This window comes from Ostrea edulis, chromosome 3 (assembly GCF_947568905.1).
Source record: "Ostrea edulis chromosome 3, xbOstEdul1.1, whole genome shotgun sequence".
Taxonomy (NCBI): Eukaryota; Metazoa; Mollusca; class Bivalvia; order Ostreida; family Ostreidae; genus Ostrea; species Ostrea edulis.
Window position 1 is genome coordinate 75,474,689 of NC_079166.1, and position 22,732 is coordinate 75,497,420.

The window sequence follows — 22,732 nt, forward strand, 5'->3', positions numbered from 1 at the left end:
GATTTAACCAACATTTATTGACCTTCCACCGCAAAATAAAGTTTGATTAAGAAGTAGGAGATAGGTCAATCTCTTTAACACTGAATTTATTACAGTTTTTACGCTTTCTATATAAAGATATGACTGACAATTTCCTAGTGCATGTCGCTTTGTTTTTCACTATCCTTATCAAATGAAGTCATGCTTTATCTTGATTGATAGTCTTCAAGCTTTTGAAACAGATCCTAATTGTAATTCTGGGCTTAGCTTTAATTGAAAGTACATGTATACAAAAATATTACAAATACTTATGATTGATGAATTTGGGTTGGATATTTCATTTGAGAATGTTTATGTCTCCGAGACAGTCGATCTAAGGAGAAGGACAGATCATTTTGGCCAGGCTGTCATCCTCCTTGTCTGTCTGCAAAGTAGGGAAAATTAAACATATATTTTCATGGCAAACTATCAGCTCAAACTACGACAGATTGAGTGACTTCAGCTTCCCCATCGTCAAAGTAGCAATATTCCCTTATCACTTGCATATGGTGTTTATGCCTCTTACTGATTCGATATGCAAGAACATGTTATGCGTATGCTGAATTTTCAAATCGAGGCAAGCTACTGACAAAAAAATTATGTTACAGGGGATTCAACAGTATCGTTTAAGTTAGCATTTCGGAAATTCTGTGGTCGTTTTAATGATGTTGTTTACAAATACAACCTTCCGTTACGTCAAATGTTGTCTGACATGTTTCATACCAATTGTTAGGCCGTTCTTTACTTGCTGATTTTGGCAACAGATTACTCCGCAAGATAGAAATCTCACGGCGGTGTAATTGGTCGACAGGATGTGCTACCAGAGATTCGTGTTTGCCCTACTTTAAATTTTGTATTCTTTATGGGATTTATGAGATTGATAACTGTTCATTATCTTCACTTTTCACATACCTGTATGAAACCACAATGTCGATTTATTGAATGGCAACTGAACGATCACGGTAATTTTACATTCATCTGTATTTGTGAAGCATTTATTTTGTTGGCTAGTCGCACATGAACTCTTGGACAGTAAGGAACAATTCACACCACAAACTTAATCCAGGTTAAGTAAGATAAAAGTGGGTTAACATATAATGCGTTCACATTGGATTGATTTAATCTATTTTTAAAGAGAGTTAGCTGAACACCAAAATACATATGTACATGTAGGTATAACATCCCTTTTGTCATTAAAGAGACTTAAGTATTTGCTGAATTAACAGGGTACCTTTTTATTTATGGAAGTGGGTTAATTTAAACCTCTTCATCCCCTTGTGGGTAAAATTAACTCGCCTGAGAATTACGATGTGGATGTGATGCGAGTTGAATATTATGGGTTGAGTTAACCAGATTCTAGCTCAATCCGATTAGCTTTACCTAGTGTAAAAGGATCAGTTTGTCAACATATTATAGAATATATGCATTGTTTATTCGCGAGAAAGTGGAGCTTGCGAATTTTGTAGATATCTCTGGCGCATGAAATAAAATTGTTGTACAATATTGATTTGCCTTTCATTCTATCGTGTATAAACTTTGTGTTGAAATGACATTGATTGTAGATATTGTAGAGTATCATTGAGTTATTGTCGTAAAACAATATTGAGTCATTGGGAATTGCGCTCACTTCAGGATAATAACGATGTGTATGAGTACCTCTCTGGGACTCCAATCATTCCGACCACGTCATTCCTACAGCTGAGCCAGCCCGATGTTTTAGCGGAGTACCGCAAGGTGATCCACTACATGCGCTTAGCTTTAGCAGCCTATGGATGGCCTGCTGTCGTTATGATGAAAACGGATGCCAACTGCTGCGGTATTCTACCTAAACTAAGGTATAGTATGTTGTCAAATTTCAACAACGAAAATGATATGAATGTAAAAAAAAAAATTATATTCAAGGAAAGTATCGGTGCCCATTTTTTCCACGTAGATGAACAATATCTCGTCCCGATTCTATTATTTTGCATATTATATAAATGGGTAAAGCTGACTTATACACTCTTTTAAATTTCACATTTCGGAGAAAACGTCAATCGATTTAGACAATTGAATTTAAGAAACGTGTTGCATCCTACTTATTTGTGTATTTTTGAAATACAAATGTTTAAAGTTATGATATTGGATATTGGTATAACTTACGCTAAATGAAAGATATCGTGAATTTATTTTGAAAGGAGTATCATACGTAATTATGATTCATATTACATGTATATACAAAAAAGAAATAGTCAGACTTTTTATGCAAATCAGATATCATATGTACTGTATTTTCTTAATGGTTTCATTCGAATACTAGCAAGTACAATATCTTTTATGTAATCCCTGACAGTTTTTACTAACAGATAATCTGCAACCTACTTTTTCAATAACATTTTGTTGTAGATGTTGCTGTTGCGTAAACAAACCTTTATCCGACTTTGTTCAGGATAACTGCTGTCAGTGTAATTTTGTGGCCCTTCTAAAGCTCAGTCAGCTCCGCCAATGTGACATTGTGTATGCTACGTATCATGTTGATGTACGTATACCATAATTGTACCATCAAAATTTTTAAATCCTGAGTTTTTTTATTCAGAGGAATTTGAATTATTGTTATTTTTAAATGTACCAGTAATATTGGCGAACTATCAAAAAGACTGTATGATGGTTAAATTACGAGTTACCTCTCTTTATCTTGTTTTACATTTAGATAGGGGAAACACCTTTCTATGTTGCTATCGACCATAAATACAAGAGGGTTGTAATCTGTGTCCGAGGAACGACCTCATTACAGGTAACGATGGAATCGAAGAGCAATTTTAATGGTAGCAAGATTTTAAACCTTTTATGAGTTGATGATTGATGAACTTTTGGGCAACGAAACGGGAAATATGTAATAATTAGAACGGTCCCTTAACCACAGGCTCACGGCGGGTATGACCGGTCAACAAGGGGATGTTTACTCCTCCTAGGCACCTGACCCCACCTCTGGTGTGTCCAGGGGTCCGTGTTTGCCCAACTATCTATTTTATATTGCTTATAGGAGTTATGAGATTGATCACTGTTCGTTATCTTCATCTTGCATGGATGAGACTAACTCTTCCACTTAATTCAAATCACATGTATCAACAAAAAAATTGAATGATCCATTATAGTACATATGAATTTAACACGAATAAGTACGGTTGAAGACTGTGACGGAACGCAAGAAACATCGGTGAGTTTGATCATAAAATCCTACAATACCAACGCATACATGTAGTACAATATTTCATGGCATTGTAAACAAAATGCGAGCTGTTTTGTTTTTAAATTAATCAAGAAATCATTGCATTAGTATGTCACTATCAGTTAAGAAATCATATCAAGATGTCCATATTAGCAAGTGGCATATGGATACATTTCGGAGACTTGTCGTAGAGCTATTCGGCATTATTGGAGGTCACATCAGTCAAGAAACGGGTACCTGTAGGCTATACTAATCCACGTGCTTCACATCTTCATCCAATCGTATATTCTGGCTGAAAATAATATCTGACCAATCAGGCCAACCTCGGCTAAATTCAGGATACCTAAATTTTGGGTCGTACCAATTGTTTTTGTTTTTGAATATATTGTTGTTTTTTTTCATACAGAGCGCATCACATATATACATTTAAATGCACTTGTGTATAGTATCATTATGAATTGTGAACCTGTCTTTCTGTACGTCCCGTGTGCAAGTAATGTAATTGATGTTAAGAAAAATAGATATTTGTTTAAAATTGTGTACATGTACTTTGAACAAACGTAAAGATTACAAAATGTCATCTAATTTGTGCACATGTTTTGTTTGATTAGGACGTACTTACAGATTTGAAAGCTGATGCTGAAACACTTCCTCTAAGTCCGCCGATAGAGAGCTGGGTAGGCCACAAGGTGAGTATTTTACCGACCCCTGTAGTTTTTACCGGAAGGCTTGACCCCTGTAGTTTTCAGATTGGTAGAACGTAAACTTTCTAAGATCAGGCCGTTTTAAAACATGATGGCGGCAGATTCAAACCGGTAAACGTAATATCTGTATGACAAGACCGGTAAACGTAATATCTGGAGATTCAGAATTGTAAATTGATATCTGTAAGTTCAGACTTGTATTACATAAATGTATAAGGATCAGACTGGTAAATCGTATCGAGTACCTTCAGATTGGTAAAGAGTAATATCCGAAGGAACATACCGGTAAAACGCACTCTTATAGGTACATACCCAGAGGTAAAACCGGTAAAACGTAATACCTGTAGGATAAGACCGGTAAATCGTATTATTTGTAGGACCAGACCAATAAAACGCGATCGATGTAGGTTCAAAGTCTTCCGACCAAAATGAATACCTGTTAAAACGAAAGATTTGTAAGTTTAGAATGATAAAACATGATGACATGTAAAATCGGTTCTCTGTAGGTGGGAATTCCAGTGAACAGTCCAGTCCATCGTATTTACATTTTCAATGTTTTTGCCTTTGATATACTTGTATTGTAATGATCGTCATTTCCTCATGAATGCGTTGCAGTTGTAAACATTGTATGTGGATACAAATATAGTACGTGTATTATAACGGCTGGGAATTTCGACGGAAATGAAAGTAGGATGTAATAATAAGAAATAAACTTCATTTTAACGCGCTTCATGAAAAATACGCCGGCGTGAAACGTTACAGTTCATACCCTTAGGTATTTTCAGAAATGAAATTTATTTTTTATATTAGATAACAAAAATTAGAAAATGATTTATTGTGTTTCAGTAAGTTGTACAATATTCCGACATAAGATAACCAGGAAATATGCACAAAATAAGAAAATTAAAGTATATTCAAGTTCTAAGTATACACAAGAAAACATTACGCGTATAGGTACATTATTTACATGCAGAGTGCATTCACTTTAGTATAGATGGATTAGTCAAGCAAATGCATTTATCCACCAATAACCCATTTATTAATGATAATAGTATTAAATAGAATTGATATAGCGCCTTATATAAATCAAATTACTCTAAGGCGCTTTACAGTGGTAGAGGTGAGGAATACAACAAATAAAACACAATTAAATGACAGTATGACATAAAGTCTTGCATCTATAAAATTATCAAAATAAAATATTAAGATCGAAAGATAATTTTGTTTTGTAGAACACTATGCAAAGTATCTAGCTGTTAAACTTCTGGCATTCATAACAAGCATTATCTTATCATTAATTTTCACACATAGGAAGTTTATGTAACATCTTTATGTTATATTAATATGATTAATTCTATCCGGAATCTGTAAAGCGGTCGATAAATGAATAGTTCTAGTTTGTGTGTCGGACTGATCATTGCTCTCGGGGTTCATGTAACAGAGGGATAAACAAACGGTCGGAGAAACGAGTCACGAGATATTTCATGAATGACGGCTTCCAACCAAAGAATTCCGCCCACTATTCTTCACAATGCCTGCTTTTGAAAATTGTATTATTTGTGGTGAATATTGAAATTCTTCATTCCATTTGTTTACCTTTTTGGGAATGAGTACTTGAAGTACTGTGAAGGAGATTTCTTGCGGTGAAATGAATTTACATGAATATGATTAAAAATAATTAATGGGACATCTATATTTTCATTGGTTAAATTCTTTTTGATTTCATGTTCGAGTTTCTTTCACTTGTTGACCACAGAATTACAATTAACAATGATGAGTTGTCTTCTGACATCAGTAATCATATTTCTATGGGAAATTCTTTCAGCAGCAAGCACATCGACATTAACATGAATTATGTAATTAAGGTGCCTGTCAAAATGACTTTAAATCACTTTTTTGTTTGGCTGTTTCAAATGCAACTAGCTTATAAATCCTACCTATGGAAATTAATGAAAGAAAGTATATGCGTGAAAATTTAGATCAATCTAGCACTCTGAATACTATTTTTAATATTATTTAGCATACATCTCAGATAGAAGATTTTAAATTCGTGAAACTATAAAGCCCGTGTTCGTATTTGCCTGTATCTTAATTGTGTATACTTTATAGGGTTTATAAGATTGATCACTATTCGTTGTCTTCCCTTGTGTATTAGTATGATCGTACATGTATAACATTCCGGTTACTCTGTTGAGAAATGAAATGCTGACTCAGGTCAGTACGATAGAATGCTCGGGTACAATAAAACTTATAATTGTGGGGTTTGTATCGAGCTTTATTTTAAAGGGACTGGTTCACGATTTCCCCCAAATTTGTTATTCACCTTTTTAATGATCAAAATCTACTGTCTAATGTGTTTTAAAAGTTTTGTAAACAAAGATTATTTAATAGTATGTTAATGTTGACGAAGTTTTAAAAAAAAAATGGATATCGATTTCAGTTTATTGTTTCTATCACATTACAAGTATTCGTTGGGTAAAATGTGACTACTTAAAGTTAAATTTGTGATTTTGCAAAACTAAGATGTTTTCAGATTTAAAAAAATAACATTTGACTGGTTTGCTTTGTTTACATAATACAGAGTCAATGCTAAAATACTGCTCTTATTCTTGCATTCAGAAGGTCAAAAGTTTGACTTTCAACGTTAAATGAGTTATATTTTAAAAGCTTAACACCAAAAATGAAAAATATTTTTTTAAAAAGAGAACCAGTCCCTTTAAAATCACATCATGCCATGCCATTGATATACATCCTATTATTCTGTCACTGTAGGGTATGCCATGCCATTGATATACATCCTATTATTCTGTCACTGTAGGGTATGCCATGCCATTGATATACATCCTATTATTCTGTCACTGTAGGGTATGGTGCAAGCTGCTGTGTACATTAGAGATAAACTGAAAGAAGACAACTTACTGACCAAAGCTTTCAGCAAGGTATTATTTACAGTAATGGCACGATGGTAATGATAACAGTAATGATGACTTAAACTAATTAGAGCAATGGTGGAATTGTAATAATTATAGTAATAGTGGACTTGTAATAATTATAGTAATGGTGGAATTGTAATAATTAAAGTAATGGTGGACTGGTAATAATTATAGTAATGGTGGACTTGTAATAATTATAGTAATGGTGGGACTTGTAATAATTATAGTAATGGTGGACTTGTAATAATTATAGTAATGGTGGAATTGTAATAATTATAGTAATGGTGGACTTGTAATAATTATAGTAATGGTGGAATTGTAATAATTATAGTAATGGTGGACTTGTAATAATTATAGTAATGGTGGAATTGTAATAATTATAGTAATGGTGGACTTGTAATAATTATAGTAATGGTTGACTTGTAATAATTATAGTAATGGTGGACTTGTAATAATTATAGTAATGATGGATGTGTAATAATTATAGTAATGGTGGACTTGTAATAATTATAGTAATGGTTGACTTGTAATAATTATAGTAATGGTGGACTTGTAATATTTATAGTAATGGTTGACTTGTAATAATTATAGTAATAGTGGACTTGTAATAATTATAGTAATGGTGGACTTGTAATAATTATAGTAATGGTGGACTTGTAATAATTATAGTAATGGTGGGACTTGTAATAATTATAGTAATGGTTGACTTGTAATAATTATAGTAATTGGTTGACTTGTAATAATTATAGTAATGGTTGACTTGTAATAATTATAGTAATGGTGGAATTGTAATAATTAAAGTAATGGTGGACTGGTAATAATTATAGTAATGGTGGACTTGTAATAATTATAGTAATGGTGGGACTTGTAATAATTATAGTAATGGTTGACTTGTAATAATTATAGTAATGGTGGACTTGTAATATTTATAGTAATGGTTGACTTGTAATAATTATAGTAATAGTGGACTTGTAATAATTATAGTAATGGTGGACTTGTAATAATTATAGTAATGGTGGACTTGTAATAATTATAGTAATGGTGGGACTTGTAATAATTATAGTAATGGTGGACTTGTAATAATTATAGTAATGGTGGACTTGTAATATTTATAGTAATGGTTGACTTGTAATAATTATAGTAATGGTGGACTTGTAATAATTATAGTAATGGTGGAATTGTAATAATTATAGTAATGGTGGAACTTGTAATAATTATAGTAATGGTTGACTTGTAATAATTATAGTAATGGTGGACTTGTAATATTTATAGTAATGGTTGACTTGTAATAATTATAGTAATAGTGGACTTGTAATAATTATAGTAATGGTGGACTTGTAATAATTATAGTAATGGTGGAATTGTAATAATTATAGTAATGGTGGGACTTGTAATAATTATAGTAATGGTGGGACTTGTAATAATTATAGTAATGGTGGACTTGTAATAATTATAGTAATGGTGGACTTGTAATATTTATAGTAATGGTTGACTTGTAATAATTATAGTAATGGTGGACTTGTAATAATTATAGTAATGGTGGAATTGTAATAATTATAGTAATGGTGGAACTTGTAATAATTATAGTAATGGTGGACTTGTAATATTTATAGTAATGGTTGACTTGTAATAATTATAGTAATGGTTGACTTGTAATAATTATAGTAATGGTGGAGTTGTAATTATTATAGTAATGGTGGGACTTGTAATAATTATAGTAATGGTGGACTTGTAATAATTATAGTAATGGTTGACTTGTAATAATTTTAGCACAGATGAACTTATAATAATAATTAGAATAATGGACTTGTAATAATTACAGAAATATTTGACTTGTAATGATTACAGTAATGGTTGACTTGTAATAATTATAGTAATGGTTGACTTGTAATAATTATAGTAATGGTGGACTTGTAATAATTATAGTAATGATGGACTTGTAATAATTATAGTAATGTTTGATTTGTAATAATTATAGTAATGTTTGACTTATAATAAGTATAGTAATCCCCCTCGCGCCGGTAAGTGAGAGAGTTTCCCAGTTTACTTTTGGAAGGTTGGTGGTCTCTTCCCAGGTACATTGTATGTGGGTTCTGTCTTCCACCAATAAAAACTGGGCGCCACCAGATAACTGAAAAATTGTTGAGTGTAGCGAAGACATCAATCAATTACAGTAATGTTTAACTTGTAATAATTATAGTAATGATGGACTTGTAATAGTAATAGTAATGTTTGATTTGTAATAATTATAGTAATAAGTTGATTTTAATAATTACAAGGTTGACCTTGCAGTAGTTATTACAGTAATGATTCGGTGGTACTAATTACAGTAATGACTCGGTGTTACTAATTGTTGCAATGACTCGGTGTAACTAATTGCTGCAATGACTCGGTGGTACTAATCACAGTAATGGTGTGGTGGTAACGATTACAGCAATGGCATGGTGTTGATAATAACAAAGCACAAATCTGAAGGTTTTGATTTCAGGATGGTGTGGATGAAACGTATGACCTTGTGTCAGTAGGTCACTCACTGGGAGCCGGCACTGCCGCTATCCTCGCCATTCTGCTGAGACAGGAATTCCCAAATTTGCATTGCTATGCTTTCTCACCTCCTGGTGGACTTTTAAGGTAGGGCTATGGTTATTGACGATAAATTGGGAATCTCCATCAGTAAGAATACTTGTAGTTTATTAGTATGTGGTGTGGCTGTCTTTCAGTGAGGCCTGTGTGCAGGAAACCAAGTCTTTCATCACCTCAGTTGTGGTGGGGAAGGATGTCGTCCCTCGGTAAGAGTATTTGACACATCTTTTAAAAAATGGATACAAATGAAATCTTTTTAATTCAATAAGATACATTTGTTGTCGTATATTGGTGGAAAATTGATATATCAAAACCAAAAGATCTTGGGCGCGTTTTACAAACTTACCGAGCTTTTAGCGATGTTTACCTGTTTTAACGACTTAGGTCTGTCGCGGCCGGGATTCGAACCCCGGCCTTCCGCATGCGGAGCGAACGCTCTAACCTCTCTGCTCTGATTCATGTAGGCTGTATTCATTAGATTGATATATTTATATACAGGATTGGTTTGTCTCAGTTAGAGGTGCTGAGGACTGATTTAATAAACGTTATCAAGAACAGCAAGGAACCAAAGGTAAGGCATAATTATGAAACCTATCAATGTTTGGTTGTATTGCTATGCACATTTAGTGCATTTTCATATTTCCATGCTCTTTTTTTTATCAACCTTTGATGTGTTAATTTTCTTGAATATGATAACTCATCAACGAATTAAATGGCTGTTCTCCAAGACGCCCTTTATGAACTTGGAAGAAAACTGTGGAAGGTGGATTACAATTTGATTTATCATAGCATGTCCTCAAATAGTGAATCCTGCTTTTGTAGAATGACCTTATTTCGGTCTTGGAGACTTGAAATCTTTGAATTAACATAGTTGGAGTCAGTATGCCTCATTTTTCTTGCGTTCACATGGAAACTATATGCAGGGGAAATGGAATTTGTTGTGGGCTTCATGTCAATGTAGTTGTCATTAATTGCGCCCTTCTTTCATTGCGAATACTTGTGTATATACGAGACTCATTTACTTCTTGCACGAAAGTCAGATGATAGGCATCATACTTCGAAAAAGGAGCACTTTAATTTGTTTTGATGAGTCACTTATGATGAATTATAATTAATTACTTTGTATTTGAATAGTATTCCATACAAAAGTTCAGAAAGAATAATGAAATTGGCATCAAATATGTCATAAATTTGTTACTGTAAAAACTGCATGTGTATGCATATTTAGAAGCTTTTTATAAGAAAGGTAATCATTTGAACTTGTTTTATTCATTTTTGGCATAATTTAACCTTTTCCCCCGTGACAAGCATGTGGTGGTATTTAAGATTACCGAAAGACCAAAATATATCTGGCAAGAAGTCCATAATTCTCTATTCAGTAGTAAGAAAATAGATTGATTGAATATTGTTTAACGCCCCTCTCGAGAATATTTCACTCATATGGAGACCATTGCTGTTGAAGGGCTGCAAAATTTAGGCTTATGCTCGGCGCTTACGGTCTTTGAGCAGGGAGGGATATTTCTCGTGCCACACTTTCTGTGACACGGGACCTCGACTTTTACAGTCTCGTCTGAAGGACAGCCCCACTTAGTCGCCTCTTAAGACAAAGAAGGAGTACTGAGGATCTATTCTGACCCGGATCCCCACGGGCGTAAGAAAATAGACATTGTATTCAAAGTTTTTGTAAAGTTTGAGACTTTGATCCCTCTGTATACATGTATATTAAACTTGAGCAATACCTCCCAGGTATGAGGGGTCATTCCATTAACAAGTACATGTAACTGGACGTGAACACCTGCTCTTGTCACACTTTACGTTCATGGCTGTGAAATGTGGCAGTGGTTCCAGCGGAGATGTGGAGTTTATCAATCGCTTAAGGACTCAAATATACATTTCAAACGAATTGTGTTGCATGTCAATCCAAGGTGACACCCCGTCAAACATTCACACAATAGAAAATGTTTACTCCATTTAGACCCGAAATGTAGACCGTCGTCCAGCGTATAAAAATATCCCCTGAATTTCAGTTGGACAAAAGCCATTTAAAAAAATGAAAATCCATGGAAATAATGGGAGAGGACGAGGGGATGAGGAGTGAAATCGGTTTTTACTCCTGTGAATGATTGTCTACATCTTGGGCTAGAATGGAGTTGTATGTTGGTGAATTTTAAGATAGATTCTAACCGAACATGTGTTATAATGATCCAGAACATGACTGTTTTACTGCAGAAGTACTGAATTTGATATGAATTTTTAAATCAGTGGAAGATCATAGCTAGAGGCGTGTGTTGTGGAAATTCTGAAGCCAGGAAAATGAATTTAGATGAAGTCCGGATTGAAATGGAGCGGGACATCCGGGCCCATCCTTCAGATGACGGCATAGCCCTGTCTGCCCATACACCTTTATATCCCCCAGGAAAGATCATTCATATTGTCAGAAGTCATCCATCAGGAAAACGGTATGTTTCAAATCCGTCTGTAGTAAACACTGGGTTTCAATACCGTCTGTCTTAAACGTTTGGTTTCAATGCCATCTTTCAATGTTGTCTGTAGTAAACGGTAGGTGTTGGTGTCCTCAGTATTCACTTTGCAACCAGGAGGTTTCAGAGTCGATCCCCTTTAGCCCCAGAAACACCACACCGAATAACGCTAACAGACGTTTAACGGATAAGAAAATTTGTAGTCCGTTTGTTGTCGTTTGCATGCATATATTTCTCACCCGTTTGTCATTCGACAAAATATATCCCTCATCGCGCAAAGACGCTCTATCGGATGAAAAGAGTTTGGTAATAAATCTCCTAGGTGATATGTGGAACCCTTTGACCGTAGATGATTTTGCAGAATATATCAGGATATTTCGTTAATTTCCACTACCTCTATATAAATTGCAATTATGCAACCATAATAATAATAATAAAAAAAAAAACAATTTTCTGAAAATATGAATTACTGAATATCTATTTTTGTAAATCTGTTTCTTGGCCATTATGAATAAATGAATAAACAAAATACCGAAGCAAAATAAGTGTATATGTATACTTGACAGTAATTGATAAGTGTTTCAGAGATGGTCATTAGATGTTATTTATACCTAGTTGTTGAGTGGTTGTGTTTTCATTTTCGATGTTAATTCGTGCCAGGTGTCACAGTCCCGTGCCCTTAGACCCTGCTGATTAATTTTTTGACCTTGGACAAGAAACTGTTCGGTACAAAAGTAAACGATACCATTGTTTGTATGTTTTTAATTCGGGCTGGTGCGTGTTTAGGGCAAATTAAAAAAACTACTAAAATATTTGCAATTTCTTTAAAACATTTGCACATTTTTGCCAAAAAGAACGGAAATTTATGTATTTTTGAAATTAACACCGACCTAAAACAAATGTAATTGGGATTAACGTAATATTTTCAAAAAATTGGATTAAGCGGGGACGTTTTACATCCCATAGCTCTGTTGCTTGTTTCACAAAAATTCTTATATGTACAGTACACCGAATATCAAGAATCATTGTACTTTCTTTTTTATTCATCTCTGAGGCCATCAGCATTAAAATTAAATTTCCTAATTAAATTTTCAGAAAATTTCAGAACTTGCACACTTTCTTCAGATTTCATACATTAAGGATGAGATACAGTTTTTCATGTAAAATAATACTTTCACATCAAACAATGGTTTTGGATAGATGCATACTGTAGCAATATTGTGTACATGTGATGATGAATTTTGTTTATGGTTTTAGGAAATCTTTCCGCTGCTGTCAGACTCATCAACCCGTGTATCAAGCTATATGGGCAAGCAACGATTCGTTCGATGAGGTCTTGGTGTCTCCTTCCATGATTAATGACCATATGCCTGACTATGTCTTAGAAGCCTTAGAAAATGTATGTTTGAATTTTCTTTAGCTGACTACTTATTCAATGTTTCCATATTCTTATGAAGCATTGTTTATTCAAAAGCTTCTACGTGAGAAGAAAAAAAATCTCTTGCTGTGGCCTTCAACTCGACATTTAGATATATTGATGACGTTTTATTTATCAACAATAATCATTTTCATTTATATATCGATTCGATATATCCCTGTAAACTCGAGATAAAAGACACCACAGATTTGTCCACTTCTGCTTCATACTCAAATATTTTATTCAAAATAAATATTAACGGCATACAAACTTATGGCAAACGGGATGATTTCAGCTTCTCCATCGTCAACTTCCCATATTTATGTAGCAATATTCCATTATCACTTGCATATGGTATTTATGTCTTTCAACTGATTCGATACACAAGAGCTTGTTCTTCGTATGATCAGTTTTTTAATCGAGGCAGACCACTGACAAACAAGTTAATGTTACCGGGGTTTCTCCTTTAGAATCAGCGTGTACATAATTTCTTGTTTGAAGTTGAAAACCTCATTCCTAAACCCTTAGCTCCAATTAATTCCAATTGAATAGTGATGATATATAGTGATTTAAAAGATAAATTGTCCAATATTTGTCTCTTTCGTGGTCATATCTCATTAATGAAGCTTTACACTAGAGTTTATATTTGCTTATGTTTATGATAAACTATAATATTACCAAGTCCCCGAGACTTCAATTTACAGGAAATTCAAGTTGTTGTTTTTTTAATTTCATGTTGATTGTTTATTTACGTCCCGTCGAGAGTTTTCTAATCCTCCAGCTGCAAGTGAAGTACTAGAAATTTAGACAAATGCTTAGCTTTCCGGCCCGTAACAGTGACAGGCAACGCCTGCCGCGACACGGGACTTCCGTTTTCGTGGTCATATCCAAAAGACCCATGATTCTCTCTTCTCAATCTCCAGCGTTTGCAATTGGTGAGGGAACACACATTTCGTATGTTAACGTGTTATGATCGACGCGGCCATGGTACGAGCGGGGTTCGAACTCACCACCTCCCTGTCACGAAGGGAACACTTTACCACTGAGCTATCGTGACCGGTCAATTTCAAAAACCAAATCTTCTAACTACACCTGAAAATATAAATCTTCATTTTGTTAATTATTAACTATCGTTAATCATAGCAGAAGGTCATTAGGTACGTTAATTATAACCGTAGATCATATAATGCGTGGACAAAAGAGCAACAGTTGCCGCTATTGATGTTCATCATAATCCAAGAACAAACAGTATGGGAGTGAAATTTTTTCAAACATTCTAGGAAAAATCATTATTGTTATCTATTATTGGTGTATTTTCACGAAATTTACGCATTTAACACTGGTACATTTTATAAATTGATTTGTTTACTCAGTCTGATTGTATTGACTATTTACTATTATGTAGAGACTCAGGCATGCTATGTAGTGTGTCTTAGTCTTCTACCCTTCTAAACAGCGATGGACTCGTCCACACAGTGCCTGACGTGCAAGTTAGAATAATGATGGCCGTTTCATTATGCCCACGAGAATTTCTTGTTTATAAATTGACAATAAATTCAAAAAATCAATATCTCTGTTTTACCATGTTCAAATTATGCTGCCTACATTAAAGGACATAATTGTTTTTGTATTGGAGCTGAGTTTTGAATGTAGAATTATTTGTTTCAGTGACTATTTCCTAGTAGGTCTGTTACGAATCAAAGAAAGGTGAAGGTTTGACACGGTTCACACAAATGCATGCTGTGCCCGATTACTTAATAAGTTGAACTAAGTTCAACTCCCAAAAAAGACATGCACCTGTGCTTTGAAATTAGCGACCGCCTCATAAAATAATTTTAAAAAATTAATTTAATTTCTAATTTTTAGTGTTTATTAACTAAGAATGCACTTGTTTTTCAGTGCGAATATCAATTAGACGGAAACATAGTATGAGAAGATATGAAACGTGAATTATCACCACTTTCCGTACTTTGACGCATTGTAAATGCACGTACATTGGTGTTTGTTTGCTTATATGCGCAACAGTTTTTCATGCCCCCCCCCCAACCTCTCCCAGATAGAAGGGGGTGTTAATTTTGGCCCTGGCTGTCAACCTTGTTCATAACTTTTGAATGGGGAGTAATAGGGCTCTCATACGTCACATGTGCGACGACGGATAACTCCGTTTACCTGATCAGGATATAGGGCTCACGGCGGGTGTGACCGGTCGACAGGGGATGCTTACTCCTCCAAGGCACCTGATCCCACCTCAGGTGTGTCCAGGGGTCCGTGTTTGCCCAACTATCTATTTTGTATTGCTTATAGCAGTTATGAGATTGATCACTGTTCGTTATCTTCGACTTTCATATCCATTCCTTGTTACAAAACCATTTTGGTACCAAAGTGTTTTACACTGTGACCCTCAACTATGACGTACTTTTGATGAAGTTAATCCTGACAATCTCCTGAACTACTTAATCTAATCAAAAACCAAAGAAAATGCGTATGTTGCTACTTTTTTAAAGATGTCAGAAGTATATACCAACAGAGTTGACAAGGCCTTTCATTTGATACCATGATATTTAATCTTGTGACTTTTGAGGTTGACCCAAATTCCGAAAAGTATTGCTTATAACTTTTAAATGGTGAGTGATAGGGTTCTCGTATTTCATTTGCAAATTCCGTATGATATGACCTTTCTTTTTTGGTACCAAAGATTTTGATTTTGTGCATTGTTTCTTTGCTGCCAGCGGGAATATTTTCTTTCACAAACACATCTTAGTAACACATCTTGTTCTTATCCTAGGATTATTTTTATGTAGATACTAAGATAATTTCTGTTCAATCCACAAACAATGGGAATAGAAAATTAATGATAATGGAATTATATTTTGTAGGTACTAATAAATGTTGCTCCTCCAAAACCCGAGAGGATTTTATCGGAAGAGGAGAGGTGGGCGTTTTTAGACGAGCGATCACCATCAGGAGACACACTGAAAACGGAAACTACGGCGGAGAAAAATGTGAATATTGAAATGGAAACTCTACCTAGGTTTTTATACGAGAAAGCTGACGAGGAAAACACAATATCAGTGGGTCCGGACGGACAACTCGTCGTCACTAGCTCTAAGAAGCCCAAGTTGATACTGGATCTGAACAGTAGAGATCCTGTGGAGGCTCCTCTGGCGAGTCCAGATACGTTGTCAGAGAGGTCTAGTGTTCTGAACTCGTTGAGTCAGTCAAGTGATCTAGATAAAGGAAAAGAAAACTTCCGAATGTCTCTCCAAAGCCCGCCAACGTTAGAAACAATTCAGCAATCTCCTGAGTTAAGGAAAAGTGATTTAGTTGACGAAAGTAGAGTATTTTCTGGATCTCCTGTAAAACATTGTAACGGGAATGTTGTTCAGACATGTGCGGTCGTAGAGTCTAATACCCCAATATCAAAGGATCTTGGACATTCAGGTAGTGTTCCAGATCCCCCCAAAGACGAGAAAGAGAACTCAACGCTGCCTATTGTGAGTTGTTCAGAACGCCATTCTCCTGAAGAGACACTGCAGGCAGAATACGAAGATCCAAATTATTACTACAGCGCTGCAGGGATTGGTTATCCACATGGTTCAGGCGCATACCACCCTCCAGTAGACGACACAACACAATCCAACGACGAGGTCGATTCTGAAACTGCTCCACTGATTTCCAATAATGACTTTAACTTTGTAGAGTCTCCCATTCACCGCATAAAATCTACATGTCAATATCAGGAAATCCATGGTCATTCTGATGAAACTTTGAAAACTTCACAATCAGAGTCTCATTTACAAACTCTGTCAGAAATGTACATTATGAAACGTTCCCAAGAGCAGGGTGACATTGCACACTTGCAAGACGCTGCAAAAGTTTATCATTCTGCTAATATGCTGCCTATTCGGGAGTCCTTGGGTTCCACAGGAGAAAACGAGGAGAGTCATCTCATGCGTGTCAATTCCGCGGAAGGTTTGAGTGCTTTAACGTCCCCATCCACGGACTCGGAAAAACCTTTATCCTCGGTGCAGTCAGATGACGTGTTCGATCTTCCTCTAGAGGAGAGTGACGTTTGACATTGACCAGCTGGACCATCTTCAGTGCATGGCTAGTCCTGTACTGTAAACGTGCTTATTTTAGCACAATCAAAATTTAGCGCATTTTCTGTCCTGTGCATATTAGCGCTGCAGTGAATGAAGGCAAATTAGAATTTTATATACATTTTGTAGGTAAGTGTATGCATAGGCCAATATGAAAGATGTACATAAATAAGCATATCAAGGCTTAAAAAACACAGTAATACTTAAGTACGTTTGCAGTAATTTATATAGGATGGTAAGATTTTGTGTCGTAAACAATTCGTATTTAAGATTATACAATATTTCATTTTAAATCTGAATCAGGTCAGTGATGAATTCATTTATGATTTGACATTGTTTTGAAAATGTAACTTTATATTGCGATTATTGTTTTACAATCGGTGTCTTTAGAACAACTATTATACATTTACACATATCCAAGATTTTATCTCTATCGTCAAAATGTATATCTTAAATGTGGACAGAACGCACGTCTTTAAATCTACATTTTTAAGGACTCTTATTAGAATATTTGATAAATATTAAGATGCTTTATCCCTGAATAAATTAATTTTTTATTTCAAAATTAAGAAAAATCTAGTGTTTAGATATGCATTTTTCCATTTTCATCGACCCCCGTCTTGTCAGCTGTTCTTAACATTTTATTTATTGAAGAGTTGTTATATTTATTTTGGAATGAGTGGATATGTTACAACCTTAGCAGTCAGCAGGTCTGAGGATAAGCAGATTTTTCTGCAAATGTTATATTACATGGATTTAACATCTACCAATACGGTTGAATTTACAGAATTACTTTATGAACCTTACTTAAAAATCACTTTTCATTTTAGCAGCAGCATTTCTAAAGAATTGTACTTTTTGAAAACATAAGTTTTATTGGTTTATGATTTATAAGAGAACAATTATCATATGTGCTATATCAATTGTCCTGCATTGAAAACTGAATTTATATGATATATGACCCGATTTTGTACGTTTTTAGCTCACGTGAGCTGAAAGCTCAAGTGAGCATTTCTGATCGCCTGTTGTTCGTCGTCTGTCCGTCCCTCTGTTCGTCTGTCTGTAAACGTTTTACATTTTCGACTTCTTCTCCAGAACCACTGGGCCAATTTCAACCAAACTTGGCCTAAAGCATCCTTTGGTGAAGGGCTTTCAAGTTTGTTCAAATAAAGGGTCATGTCCCTTTCAAAAGAGAGATAATCACTAAAATGAAAAAAATAGGGTAGGGTAATTTAAAATTCTTCTCAAGAACCACTGGCTAGAAAAGCTAAAATTTACCCGAAAGCTTCCTGACATAGTGCAGATTCAAGTTTGTTAAAATCATGGTCCCCGGGTTTTGAATGGGGCCACAATAGGGGATCAAAGTTTTACATACAATTATATAGGAAAATCTTTAAAAATCTTCTAAGAACCACTGAGACAGAAAAGCTGATATTTACGTGAAATCTTCCTTACATGTTGCAGATTTAAGTTTGTTAAAATCATGGCCCCCGGGGGTAGGATGGGACTACAAGGAGGATCAAAGTTTTGCATACAAATATATAGGAAAAATCTTTTTCTCTAAAACTACTGGGCCAAGAAAGTGGAAATATACATGAAAGCTTCCTAACATAATGCAGATTGAAGTTTGTTCAAATCATGGCCCCCAAGGATAGGATGGGGCCACAATAGGGATCAAAGTTTTACATGCGAATATATAGGAACATCTTTAAATATGAGCCAAGGTGACTCAGGTGAGCGATGTGGCCCATGGGCCTCTTGTTTTGTTTGTTGTTTTTCTTTTTGCTGTTGCAGGTTGTTATAATTATTACATATTGATATTTTCATATCAGTTGTAATCAATTGTAACTGAAATTTTCCATGTCAGTATAAGTACTTACTTCCTTTTATATATGCTCTCCCAAACATTTATTTTGATAGCAATATTTCCAATTTGTCACGTGTCTGTGTACTTATTTTTACATATATCCCGTGTTTTGCGGTGCAATTTACATTATATTTTTATGGTGCAATCAGATGTTTTATCATTTTTTTCCTGCAAAGTTTGGTTTTATTCTCTTTCATTTTATGTATAGTGAAAAAAATTCATATTTGTTATTGAAGATTATTCGTTTAATTTCGGTTTTTGTATTACCTCTCAACCGCTTTCATTAAAAATGGTATTTGTTCTTTTACGGGTCACTGAGGGCTTGACGTGAATTCACTTAGGAAGGCTGGAGTAATTTGTCTTTTTGTTTTTAAAACGTCCGCGTGTATTTCTCTTTCAGATCCCTCAAATTCGTAGAACAAACAAGTATAATATTTGAAAACAACTGTGTTAATTTGAATTAAATCTTTCAAATTTTGAATAATTCAATCTTTCCCTCAAAGCTTCTTGTTTTGGAAGTCCATTGCCTAGTATAGATGTTCTTAAAGTTTGACAGAATTACTGGTATTCTACCATCTTGACATATGCTCAAAATATTTGAACATATATGGATGTGTGTCCCTTTTGATTTTATTTTTAAGTACTAAGTGTTTTCCTCCTTTGCAAGCGGACAAGTTTTTCATTTTCGATGCGACATCAAACAAAAAAATTATACTCTTTACCTATTGGTAAGTACTTGCATCGTGAAACTTTTTATCGAAAGTAAACCGCATTAAAGTACACGTAAAAGTATAAGATTGTTGACCAACACTACATTGACGAAATGAAGGTGCTCTACAGTTGGGAGAAATCCGTGGTCTTCAAGGCCTTCTGCAGTGCGCGAAATTGACCTCTCGTAAAGCATTATTAGGAAGTAGGGACACATGGATGTGCGCGTCTACTAATGCTGATCAGAAATTTCTTTGTTGAATATTTGAACGTTTCACGGAAACAAACTAGGCTGAAGTTGATTTATATTTCCACTGACATTTAAAGGTTGTTTTTTTTTCAACCTTTATTAATCTGACAAATTCTTGAAAGGTGAAGATAACGAAAAGTGATCAATTTTATTGTGTGAAATTGGACAAATTCTTGAAAGGTGAAGATAACGAGAAGTGATCAATTTTATAACGTCTATTATATTTGATAGACCCTATCGGGATTAAATATCGAAGTACTAAAAGTGTTTACTAACGAAAATCGTGTGACCTATTGCATTTACACATGGCTTTGATTTCTTTTGGCAGCAGTAACAAGGAAAGGAAAGGGAATAGATAGAAGAATATTTTATTTTAATAACAACTGCTATAAATTTGCCCTATGTTGGTAGAGGTGAAAATCCCATGTATATGCTTATGACTTTTCTGAAAACGATTTAATTTAGTAACACAAATCTCCACTAACATGAAGCGCCCATAATTCCTTTGATGCCAATAAGCACATTGTCGCGCACGCTCAGTGCTAACGTGAAGTACCAAATATGCTGGTAAATGCGATCACAAAAAGATTCCAAAGCATATAATTCTACATATGGTACCATTTAAGAATTTTTTTTAGAATGGATAGGGATAAATTTATCGGTGGAGAAACATTTTCATTTGAGATTGTAATCGTGATGTCAATATATTTGTATTTCCATCACGCACATTAAGTGTATTTTTGTGACTTTAGCTATTCTTCATCATGTCACATTCAGAGTGTTCTTATGTAGAAAATATAATATCAACTAAGTGCAAGGGTTTATGTATCTTTCGGGCATTTTCTGAACTGTTAATAGTTCTAACATTACGTCATACAATTGTTTATAGGTGTCATAAGTTAAGGAAATAGGTTTTTTTATCATTTGCATATGTGTTGCTCTATGTTAAACTGTGATACTATTTTCGTTTTAGACCAATCCCCCATTTATATGTTTACAGGAGAGATTCGCCTAGTTTTCAAAGGCTGAGCGTGCAATAGAGACAATTATTAATAGGAGGTGAACACAAATAAATTCTGTGTTTGCCAGGTTCTATTTAAAAACATATATTAATGTGTTAAGTGTATGTGTTACTAAAGAGGAATTGGTGGCATTGCATGCAAGGCGAAGATAACGAACAGTGATCAATCTCATAATGATGCGAAATAATTCGAATATTAGTAAAATTATCTCGAGATTTATAACAGATATTCAAAAGGGGAAACATTTTCACAGTTCTGAAAACTATAAAGTGTTCATATTACATGCAGGATATTAATGTACATTAGTAAATACCATTTTATGAGATTGATCACTGTTCGTTATCTTCTCCTTTCATGACGAACCCATGGGCTGAAGAAAGAACGAAGATACCTGTCATTCAATCCTGTCATGGCCATTGTCAGAGTGCACAAAAACTAATACATGTCTAATATGTTTAAATTTTACAGATGAAATAATGCTGACGCAATAGCTGTCCAACAAGATGAACAAATTCAGCTTATACGTAAAACATAAATGAATAAAGTAAGGAAACATTTCATACACCAGAGTCGTCCACTTCTGCTTCATACTTAGATATTTTATTGAAAATAGATATTAACGGCAAACTAACAACTCAACTTTATGACAAACGGGATGATTTCAACTACTCCATCGTCAACTTCCCATGTTTATGTAGCAATATTCCATTATCGCCTGAATATGGTGTTTTTATCTCTCAACTGATTCGATACACAAGAGCTTGTTCTGCGTGTGATCAGTTTCTAAATCGAGGCAGGCTACTGACAAACAAGATGATTGTGATTTATCTAAATGTCGAATTGAAGACCTAAGCAAAAGATTTTTTCTTCTTTCGTAGAAGTTTTTGAATAAATTCTGTTTCATAGGAATATAAAAACAGGTCAGCTAACAAAGGAGCACAACTCGTGCCCACGGGAATTCTAACAGACTGTTGGATGACCTGATCACCAAAGACCACGAAGATATTGTCAATGAGGAACTCTGGAATATTTTTTATTTCAACTTCAGAGTACTTGTGCATGGAATCAGAGTGGTGTTTAACAAAGTATTTTTTAAGGATGGCTGATCACTAGATAGGAATATTTGCGTTTGCCATTTTTGTTAAAGAAGCAAATGTTATGAAGTCAAAAATGGTCGTGAAAAGTGTTTAAAGGTCATACGTTTTGATGTTGTTGATTTGAGAAAAGTTTTGCGATTTCAAGTTTACTAAAAGTTCTTTAGAATTTTTAAGAATCCACATTTGATTTACACCACTTTTGGCATATGTAGTCGCACAGTACGTTTGAAATTTCTACCTCACAGTTGTTAATATTTTTGTGAGGAGCAAAGATAGAGACTTGGTAGAATATTTACAGGATCCAGTAATGTATCTTTGTTTGTAAGGGTGTTTGTGCAGTTTAGG

At 34.5% G+C, this 22,732-nt stretch overlaps 1 protein-coding gene across 7 annotated transcripts in view; it reads left to right on the top strand.

The window, feature by feature from the left end:
- Positions 1-19,608, top strand: part of LOC125673338 (diacylglycerol lipase-alpha-like) — a 71,132-nt gene extending 51,524 nt beyond the window's left edge. For all 7 annotated transcript variants that reach the window (XM_048909883.2, XM_048909884.2, XM_048909881.2 and 4 more), the window contains 11 exons: positions 1,651-1,853; positions 2,404-2,536; positions 2,708-2,791; positions 3,838-3,915; positions 6,795-6,869; positions 9,352-9,494; positions 9,584-9,652; positions 9,945-10,017; positions 11,709-11,905; positions 13,184-13,325; positions 16,220-19,608. In XM_048909883.2, coding sequence (XP_048765840.2) covers positions 1,651-1,853; positions 2,404-2,536; positions 2,708-2,791; positions 3,838-3,915; positions 6,795-6,869; positions 9,352-9,494; positions 9,584-9,652; positions 9,945-10,017; positions 11,709-11,905; positions 13,184-13,325; positions 16,220-17,419 — 2,397 coding nt within the window. In that variant the 3' untranslated portion in view covers positions 17,420-19,608. The remainder of the gene's footprint in view (positions 1-1,650; positions 1,854-2,403; positions 2,537-2,707; positions 2,792-3,837; positions 3,916-6,794; positions 6,870-9,351; positions 9,495-9,583; positions 9,653-9,944; positions 10,018-11,708; positions 11,906-13,183; positions 13,326-16,219) is intronic.
- The last annotated feature ends 3,124 nt before the right edge of the window (positions 19,609-22,732 follow it).